This window comes from Poecilia reticulata, linkage group LG22 (genome assembly GCF_000633615.1).
Source record: "Poecilia reticulata strain Guanapo linkage group LG22, Guppy_female_1.0+MT, whole genome shotgun sequence".
In the NCBI taxonomy this organism is placed as follows: domain Eukaryota; kingdom Metazoa; phylum Chordata; class Actinopteri; order Cyprinodontiformes; family Poeciliidae; genus Poecilia; species Poecilia reticulata.
This window is the reverse complement of record NC_024352.1, coordinates 617531-628173: the sequence shown is the minus strand read 5'-3', so window position 1 is coordinate 628173 and position 10643 is coordinate 617531. Positions and strand designations below refer to the sequence as shown.

Sequence of the window (10643 nt, the reverse complement as noted above, 5' to 3'; positions counted from 1 at the left end):
GTTACATTGCTTAGCCAATCAGAGGATCACGTTACATTGCTTAGCCAATCAGAGGATCACGTTACATTGCTTAGCCAATCAGTGCTGCGGAGGAGCACTGATTGAAGGAGCTCCACTCTCAGCATGGATTTGAACTTTTGTCTTCAGCAAAACTCAGTTTTTATCAAATTCTGCAGCCTTCGGTGTACTTCTAAATCGGCTCCTTAGTCGCATCTTTTCGGGCCTGCTACTGCCTCTAGTGGCGTGGGGGTGGTAACACAACTAATATAATTACATTACTAATTCAGAATACCGTAAAGTCTTTATTATTCATTTTTCATTCTCTTAAGAATGTAGAGCTAATTAAATGACCTAAACAAGACCTTAAAGTGGTTCCAGTTTCTCTCGTTGACCAACCTGTTGAAACTGTGGCAAATTTTAAATACCATGGGTCGTTCCGGGACAGTCAGCTCAGCTTTGCTGAAAACACTGACTATATTTTSAAGAACTGTTCTCAGAGACTCTACCTTTTAAGAAGACTTGGTTATCTTGGGGTGACCCAACTAGACTCTAGTTAGGTCACCCCTATGCCTTGAATTTGGGGGCGGGGGAAATATTTATTTTTTCACTACAGAAGGGTTCAGTGAATGCGCATATGAAACTGGTGGGTTCAGTACCTCAAAAAAGGTTAAGAACCCCTGCTCTGGAGCCACTTCTCCAGTGTGGCATCATTGACCCAAGTGCTCCAAATGACCACAGGCACTACAGTTCCTTCTACCTACCATCAAACACAGCAGCTGTCCTCTGTCGCTTATCAATTATAATGTCCTGATGGTTGGCCATTGCCATTTTGTCTGCAAGTCCCATAGTTCATTTCTAATAGTTACCAAATGCTGTGAGGAAGGAGATCCAATAAGAATACGCTTATTGGACCTCCTTGCCCAGGCAAAGCTGTCAGCTGACCTGGGTTTTCAACTACAATTTCCAATCTCACTACAGAAATATTTATTGGTCTACTGTTTATGAATATTTCCAAGCAATTAATTTTAGACACCAGGTTAGTGACTAATATTGTACAACTTGATGTAAACCAAACTTTTAGATGTCTGAGCAAAATATCTATCTGGACCCAGAATGTCAGAAATTTGTAGCCAAGTGCATCTCTATTCATTTGAATATCACTGAAAAGTTATTTCAGAATTTCAATTCCATATGTTAATCTCATTCCACAAAGCATTACATATTATGTCATCTGTTTATYTCAGTGGTTATGAAAAAAACACAAAATTCAGGTTAAAAGACAACAGAAATATTATACAAGACAAAAAAATTATTATAAATCATTATGCTTGCTCCTACAATATCATGTTGAGGACTGCTTAAAAATCTGTTAGATTTTTTTAAAGTACAACATTAAATCAGTCATTCAGTAAATCTATGTAGTTAAATCTTAAACTGGTTTATTTATTTATTTTTGCATTTTAAACTGCAAAATGCTTATGGAGTAAAACATTGTTTTAAGTTTAAGATTGGCTTGTGAAAACACTTAAGTTTCCCTCCCATTTCAGGTCCAGGACCAGCGTAGAAATGCTTAAATCCACTTTTCCAGCACAGGGCTACTGTATATACTCACATTTGCGATAGAATCGTCAAAGTAACGTTCCAAAGCCAGATCATCCATGGTCCTCCACAATACGGCCTAATTAAGATGTCAGGGCTGTTTCTGCACCCCAGAGCTGACCAGCTGTAACTAATCATGCACTCAGACCTTTTCACTGTCTTTCAGCAACACCTTCTTGTTAGTGCGTCCTTAGATGTGTTTCCTTTACAAAATGTGTGCAAATTTTTGTCTATATTATGTTAACATCGGGAATGTTTTATTTTTTTTGCAATTGCAGTGTTTCCATTAAACAAAAAAATTATTTTATACCACACGTGGATAAGGTTGTTAATACGATGAGTCAATAAAATAGCAGCAATGTACGTAAACAGTTAGGCCCGGTCCAATACTCAACCCTCACACCAGATTTGTGTAGATGATGTGTTTACATGCTAGTAAAAGCTGAGACATCTGAGTTTTGCTCTGAGTCTAGTGTTTTTATCCTCTGAACGTTTTTCACTGCGCTTGTACCGAAGTGGCAAATACTTTAGTTCGGTGGAAAACGGAATATCTCAGCACTTCCTTTTAATATCCTAAAATAATTTATAGACATATTGTGCATTTTTGAGCGGTACAGGAGACCAAGCGGTCTGAAAAAGTACCACTGGGTGGCGGAAATGGTTCGCTGGCCGGAGAAATATCCAGGCAAACCCAGAAGCAAGACGGAGCGTCCCGGTGGTCTGTCCTCTGAAGTAAGTAGGAGCTAACCCTGCAGGCTTTGCTCTCTGATTATAATGAGACATGGAGTAATTATAAATGATTTCAGGTTACGTTTTATATGTCTGGTATTTTGATACTCTGACCTCCTCAGTTTCTGTTAGCGGAAGCTAATGTTTATGTCAGCTATGCTACTTTAGCTGTTGGGAGGTGAGTCCGGGTATTTGTATCGTCTCACTCTGCACAGTTTGAATCTTAATCCATAAAAATGATCTCTGTGTGGTTCTTACAGTTTCTGTTTTGCCCAAAAGATTCCAATCACATTTCTAAGTCAAGTTGCTGACTGATATTTGTATACAGGTCCTTCTCAAAAAATTTGCATATTGTGATAAAGTTAATTATTTTCCATAATGTAATGATAAAAATTAAACTGTCATATATTTTAGATTCATTGCACACCAACTGAARTATTTCATGTCTTTTATTGTTTTAATACTGATGATTTTGGCATACAGCTCATGAAAACCCAAAATCCCTGTCTCAAAAAATGTGCATATTATGAAAAGGTTCTCTGAACGAGCCGTTAACCTCATCATCTGAATCAACAAAGTAACTGCTGACCTGACTGCTGTCCAGAAGGCCATCATTGACGCCCTCAAGCAAGAGGGTAAGACACAGAAAGACATTTCTGAACCAATAGGCTGTTCGCAGAGTGCTGCATCAAGGCACCTCAGTGGCAGTGGCGGAGCTAGACTTTTAAAGTTGGGGGGGCCAAGGGGGGGCCAGGACTACCTCTGGGGGGGCAAAATTTTAAATGTGTGTGTGCACACATATATATAATTTAAAAAAATAACCAAACTGAATATTTGGTTAGTTTTTAAGCCCCTCTGTCATTTGACATGTTATAATTAACACCTTTGACTGGCGCACATGGAGACATGATAGACTTTACGCAAAGAGTTCATCACAGAGGCAACTAAAATCAATCAAATAAAAAATCCTTTCTGAATATCATCTCATGGACACTGAACTAAATGCGTCTTTCTGACCGGGAGCTGACAGCGTGTTGAAGAGTTATGGACACCTTGGTTAGGAAGCTCTGTTTGGACAGGTCATTTGACAGGTAAAAGTAGTTCTGGTCGGACCAGAATTATTTGCCTGATGGTGTTCGGGCTTCTAATKAGTTTACATTTAATGAGTTTGGAGCACACAGAGAAAACCTAAAGAGAATGTGTGATCAAGTTGTGTTGATCTACTTATTGTAGTTTAAATAGAGGAATAGCACCTGACTGTTGAAAGAGGAAAGAAACTAAAGTGCAGATTCGTTAGACGGAAACAAGCGCAGTGCGCTGGGCAATAAATGCGCATAAATGCTCCACGGGCACTGGCCCCCCCGGCCCCCTCTTTGGCTCCGCCCCTGCTGGTACTATCAACCTTTTCAATAAAGAAACGCAGAAAATTAGCACACATGTCAGGAGAAGCTTCCAAACAGGCATTCTGTGGAATATTAAGTACAGTCAATGGTGTTAAATAAAACACGTGGGTTACGGCTGTTATATTTGAAATTATATTTGCCAGATATTCCCTTTTAGACTCTTTAACCGTGCTCTGGTAGAGACGCCAACAGTCTTTTAAAATCTGAAAAGTAACCTGCAGTTTATCCTTTTTTCACCTTCATTCAACACAGCGACATTCCTTCCTTGCAGCACGAGTTCTGTCATTAAACCAAGGCTCAGGTTTAATCCTTGGTTGCCTGGTTTTTAGTGGAGCAACCGAACCCAGGATGGTTTGACAGGAAGAACAGAACCAGGACCGGAGCTCTTCAGTATCGGAGTGGAGAAAGTCAGATGATCCACAGAGCTGAAGAAAAGCAGTAGAGAATTGAGTGGCAGTGGAAGGGTTAATAATCCGACAGCGCCGATCAGCAGCGCGAGTTTTAACTGCAGTAGGTGTCAAAGTAACACTGAATAAAACAAGCAGGTGATCCGAGAACACAGAGTCACAGATTTCCAGGTTAGTCACAGGCAGACCACAGGAAATAACCAGGTCCAGTGTGTGTCCGTGCTCATGTGTAGGACCAGATACAGCCTGTACCAGGTTAAAAGAGTCCAGAAGGCTTAAAAAGTCCTTTACCAGAGGCTTATCAGGACAGCACACGTGTATATTGAAGTCTCCAACAATAAGAACATGTTCATAGTTRGTTATAATCCCAGATAAGAAGTCAGAGAAGTCGCTTATAAAATCATTATTATATTTGGGGGGTCGGTAAACGACAGCACAGAAAACTGGGTTTACGTGTCTTATCTCAAATGACGTAAACTCAAAGCTGGGGAAAGACGTCTGTAGAAAACACTGCTTACATCGGTAGTCCTGTTTGTAAACAGTCGCTGTACCTCCCCCTCTCCCCGAAGCCTGTGGTGAATTAAAATAAGCACAATCCACTGGTAAAAGCTCAGATAGAGCACTGGACTCACCAACACTCAGCCACGTCTCAGTCACACACAGAAAATCCAGGTTTTGGTGACTAAAAATGTCCCGAAGAATAAAAGTTATATTCGCAAGCGACCTGGCGTTTATCAGGCCAATCCTGACAGGAACTAGATCATGGGCTTCGACAGGTCGGGAAAACCGGCACAGCGGTCTCAGGTTTTGGAGACACCGTCGGCGCATGTTGATCCAGGAAGGGCAGGGACGGCGGTGTAGAGTTGCTTGAACGCCGACCACTGGCACCAAGCAGACATCGACGGGATCCAAGAAACGCCGAGGCACCTGAGAGTCCAGAAACGATCCATAAAAGCAGAACAGTGCGTCATGTAAAACTTCAGCTTCACCAGCTGGCCGCTTCGTCTACCGCGACGACAATGATGTCTTTGCCGTGAATGCAGCGCAGGAACCCGGAACAGGTGGCTCGAAATCTCCGACAGAAGCGGGCAAGGATTGTTGGCCAGCAACGTCAAATAACTCCATATCCTGGACCAAAGGTTGGACGTCTAGTAGTGTGTTGCGATCATACACCAGCAGAGACTCAGTTCCGTAGATGACACAGGCCAGAAACACTATAAACATAAGCAAACGTGAGAACGACAGATGAGCAGCCGCACACACCGGCGCCATCTTGGATCCTTGGTTTAAACAAGAAAACAAAAAGTGTCTATGTGCTGATAAAGATTCCACACAAGTAATAATAGTCCAGTTCAGTTTAACCAGTTACCAATCCAAGTTGGATTGACTGAATCAGTCATTAGCAGGTTTAGTTCAGTGTTTCACCTGCCTTACATGTTTTAAGTGTTTCCCTTCTGCCTCACCTGGATTGAATCTGTGGATGATTAACATCCTTCTGAGGTTCTTGATGGCAGCAGACGGTCATGCAGTCATCTAACTCAGCTGTTCTGGAACAGAGGCACATCTAAGCACGTCCCTAAGAATATCATAATAAAAAATTAAAAACAAGTGATGTACTATCGCAACAATTTAAAGCCCACCTGGAGCAGCCAGCCTTAAACTTCCTTGTCCACCACATGCTCTCCCAGACCAAATAATAGCCCTATTTTAAAAACTCAAATCCCACAAAATCTCACAGGATTTCATACTTAGGCCTGGAGTGGTGGGTAGGATGAAAATAATACAAAAGGAGACATGACCTAAATTATTAAAAATATTGAGGTCATATCTTTATGATCTCAATATGGGGCAAAACAGATTATTAAAAATATCTGTTTTGCCCCAAAATAACCAGGATTATTATGGGCACAAGACAATGCCCTTATTTTTCAATAAACACATTTAAGATCAAAGTAATATTGACAAACTTACCATAAAACTGCTCAGAGGAGAATTCAATTCAGAAGCCGGTTGCAAACAAGCCAGCAGCAAAGTGGCTGTTTGGTTGGCACAAACCACTAGTGTAAAAACAGGGAGCCAGACTGTACAACTCCTAGTAGAAACTTGTAGATGTTTTTGTGTCAACACATTATGCAGTCAGTAATAATATTTACAGACAAGTAAGAAAATGTACAGAAAGTAATCACAGCCCACTATTCTCAACATGTAGTGCTTAATTTGAAACATGATTAACCCCCACCTAGTAATAAAATGTTCTGACCCAGAGCTCAAGGAGGGGRGGAGGGAAGAAGGGATGAGATGAGGTAAAGAGGGGAAGGTTGGGAGGAGCAGGTGGGTGGTGGGAGGTTTGGGAGAGAGTAGGGGGAGACGAGGAGGTAAGGAGGGATGCAACAAACTGCCCAGATTGCACACAATGGTAAATCAACATTGAATTATAGTCATAATGGTTGTTTTTTGGTTGAAGTTGACAACTGAAGGTGGATTAACCATCAAACAACCATCCAGCTCTAGTCAATTAACTAGCGTTGAAACAGTGTCATTGAATCTGTGTTGTTTTGTGGTTGAAATCTAATGAATGAAATGCCAAAGTCTGATCAATGTTGAATCAATGTATGCTGTTTTGCCACACACCTTCCCCTCTTCTCCTCATCAGAGCTCTGGGTCAGAGCATTTTATTAGTGAGTGGGGGTTATCATATTTTTAATAACACTGTAGAGCAGGGGTCCCCAAAATACAGCCCGCGGGCCGAATCCGGCCCACCTCCACATTTGGTCCGGCTCCCTGAACAATACCAGAGAGCATTCAGATTTTTTTTTCATTTACCATATTTTCCAGACTATAAGCCGTTTATATGTGGATTTTTCTTCAACCACCAGGGGGCTCTTTAGCAGGAAATGAATCCTTGGAAGTCTCTGTTACTTGCGCGCCAACATTGAGCCCACAAGCAGCAAAATGAGTAAGAAACAGAGCAGATGTCTTTGGAAAGTTTCTTTGCAAAGGGGAAAAGGCCCAGAGAAAAGACAGGAGAATGGATTTATCCCGGACCGGTAGGTGAGTCCCACATTACAAGYCGCTCTGCGTAACATGCGGCGACCGGCTGCTAATGAGGCAATGAAGCTTCAAACTGCTTCRCCACGTAGAGACCAAGCAGGCTGTGGATAAAAGCAACACCTCGGGTGTCATTGTCTCTCATCACTCAAAGATGGGACCGTCTCGTCGCAGAGAAACAAGCTCAGGGCTCCCGTTAGTCATTATCGTGCGTTAAAATTTTCACAAAAGTAAAATGTTCGTTTTTGTGGCGCTTCTGTTATTTTGAAGGGATATATAAACGTTACCAAGGCGACAAGAGTCAGAGCGTTTGGGCAGTGGTCGAGAGGAGATGAGTAGAGCTTGTGAGTCTTAAGTCTGGTTTAGATATGTCAGCTGTTTGGGATTCCCCTACGTCACCGCGCTTTTTGATTGGCTGCCTGTCACATTCAATAGGTCGTATTCTCGTTCCCAGTCAGGAAAAATCCCACAGGCTGCGATAAAAGGGCCAAGACAACCCAAATAGGGCATATTCAGTATTTAGTGGGAACACCAACATGCAGAAGTCTTATCTGACTGTTCATCCCCCCTCCCMCTCCCCCTCTCCCGGGCCGCAACAAAATTTCCAAGTCTTGACCGGTCTGCGGTAATAAACAGGTTGGGACCACTGATTTAACACATACTAGTAGCAGACACGAAGGATCAGCACTTTTACTGCTACAGTTACCGTTCAGAAACTACCGTAATCAGTTCTGTTAAATCTAATCTTGGCAACTTTTTCTTTTACAACCCTAATAAATGTGATATTCAATTGACCTGTTATGACTCAAATGGTGGGTGTCCGCACCTCTCTGCTGCTGCTGCATCGCTGTGGAAAACCTGGAGTGGCAGAGATATCTGCAGCTTATATGTGTATGTTTACTGGTTAAAAAAAAATACTTTGGGGTTGTGGCTTATACTCCAGTGCGGCTCATAGTTCGGAAAATATGGATTTTTTCTGTGAAGAACCCAGAGAGGGTTATTTGATTGTGCTTTCTGGAAAACAATATATTTTTACATTTAGGCACTCCTACAAACGTCACACTTTTTCTGTTACAAACTGACTCCGGCCCCCCACCAGAGAAGGGAAATGTTATGTGGCCCTCACAGAAAAAAGTTTGGGAACCCCTGCTGTAGAAGATAGCGGGTGATGAGTCACTTCTGTACATTTTCTTACTTGTTCATAAAAATTCTTACTGACAGTTTGTGTGTGATATATTGACACAAAAACATCTACAACGTACTACAAGGTGTGGAGCGGTCCTCCCCTGCTATTTACATGTGTGGGATGTCCCAAACACACAGCTGCTTTGCTGTTGGCTTGTTGGCGAAAGATGTTAATTCAATGTTGAATTGCCATCATGTGCAATCTGGGTACAAAACAGAATCACAACTCAATGTTGCCAACACATAGTGCTTAAGTTAAAACGTGATTAAGCCTCACCTAAAATTACATTTGTTTCACCTGGAGCCCAAGGAGGAGGGGAGGAGAGTGGAAAGGGGGGTGGGCAGGATTGAGGGGTAGATGGGGCCAGGTGAGGGGTGGTCAGTGGGGGGAAAGGGTGTGTGTGTCTTTGGTGGGTGCAAACTGACCTGCGTGTTTTCAGTTCAGCAAAACCCTGTTAATCAGACGTCAATTAAAATCATGTGTGCTGAATTAGGGAAATGCCTGAAACTTGCAGGGCAGTGTGCCTGGAGGACAGGTGCTGAAAAACACTGGATTCGATGTTGGCATTTCAATTGGCTAGAGTTGGATGGTTGTTTGATGGTTGATCCACCATAAGTTTTCAACTTCAACCAAAAATCAACCATTCTGACTATAATTCGGCGTTGATTTAACATTGTGTGCTATCTGGGATCCCACTCATGTAAATAGTGGGAGTGGACCACTCCAGTCCTTGTAGTAAGTTGTAGATATTTTGTGTCAACAAAATATGTTTAAACAGCCAGTAATAATATTTACAGACAAGTAAGAAAGTTTACAGAAACGAAAGAATCACAGCCCACTGTTCTCAATATAGTGCTAATTTAAAACATAATTAACTCCCCCCTCAATAATAAAATGCTCTGACCCAGAGCTCAAGGAGGATGAGTGAAAGGGAGAGGAGAGAATGGGGTTGGGGGGGAGTAAATAGGGGAAGGTTGGGTGTGTGTGTGGGGGGGTGGAGGGTGGGGGTTGAGGTACTAGAGGGGCAGGACAAATGGTAGTTGGGGAGGGCTGGGGTAGGGGCTTGACAAACAGCATACTTTTAATCGAAATTGATAAGCAGTTTTTCCCAACCCTGGTTCTTAAGTCAAACTGACCTGCATGTTTTCAGGTCAGCAAAACCTTGTTAATCAGACGTCAATTATGGAAATGCCTAATACTTGCAAGGCAGTGTGCCCTGAAGACCAGTGCTAAAAAACACTGGATTCAATGTTGGTGTTTCAACTATTAAAATTTGACCACAAAACAACATTGATTCAATGACACAGTTTCAACGCTAGTTAATTGGCTAGAGTGGGATGGTTGTTTGATGGTTGATCCACCTTCAGTTGTCGACCTCAACCATACATGCAACCTTTGTGATAATAATTCAACATTGAATTAACATCTTTTGTCAACAAGCAAACAGCGAAGGAGCTGTGTGGTTGGGCCTCCTTGTAGTAAGTTGTAGATGTTTTTGTGTCAATATATCACACAGAAACAGTCAGTGAGAATTGTTATGAACAAGTAAGAAAATGTACAGAAAGGAATCGGCACCGACTATCCTCTACAGTGCTACAGTTACCCTAACCCTTTTCTTGATCTAGTGAAATCGAGCCAGTTTGTAGACCTAATGAACCGGAGACCTCCAAAACATTCCGAATCAGGTAGATGTTATCTACCATGAACCTGCTGGGGACACAATAGGTCTGATTCCAGTGGATGACCTGCTCCATAGCCCTTCCCAGCCTAGTGGCCAGAGCCTTGGAGAGAATCTTGTAAACGGTGCAGAGGAGGGACACAGGGTGCCAGTTCTTAATGTCCTGCAGGTTTCAATTTTTGGGCAGCAGGGTGATGACCGCCCTGCGGCAAGACAAGGGGAGTGAACCAGTGAGCAGACTTTCATTGTAGACGTCGAGCAGGTCTGTGGGCAGAATGTCCCAATAGGCCTTGTAGAACTAAACCGTGAGCCCGTCAACGCCCAGGGACTGCTGGCCCTGCATACTGAGGAGGGCTGCATGGAGTTCCTGAAGCCCCAGGGGGTGCTCCAGCTCGGAGTTGGTCTCCTCGGAGACCTGGGGTAGTTTGTTGCACAACTCCCATAACAGTTCCTTGTTCTCTTTATACTCACTGTGGAACAGAGAACAGTAAAACTCCACAGCCCTCCTCCTGATCTCACCTGGTTCACTCAGTTGCTGCCCTGTGTCCGACAGCAAAGACTGGATCAGCTTCCTCTGCCCGTGCTTCCTCTCC

General features: G+C 42.7%; 1 protein-coding gene across 4 annotated transcripts in view; it reads right to left on the bottom strand.

Annotated features, from left to right (window-relative positions):
* tbpl2 (TATA box binding protein like 2) overlaps positions 1-1878 on the bottom strand; it is a 49569-nt gene extending 47691 nt beyond the window's left edge. Inside the window, exon 1 of one of the 4 annotated variants that reach the window (XM_008398644.2) lies at positions 1613-1878. In XM_008398644.2, coding sequence (XP_008396866.1) covers positions 1613-1660 — 48 coding nt within the window. In that variant the 5' untranslated portion in view covers positions 1661-1878. The remainder of the gene's footprint in view (positions 1-1612) is intronic. The other 3 variants (XM_008398646.2, XM_008398645.2, XM_008398643.2) reach the window with 3 other exon arrangements.
* Between the last annotated feature and the right edge of the window lie 8765 nt (positions 1879-10643).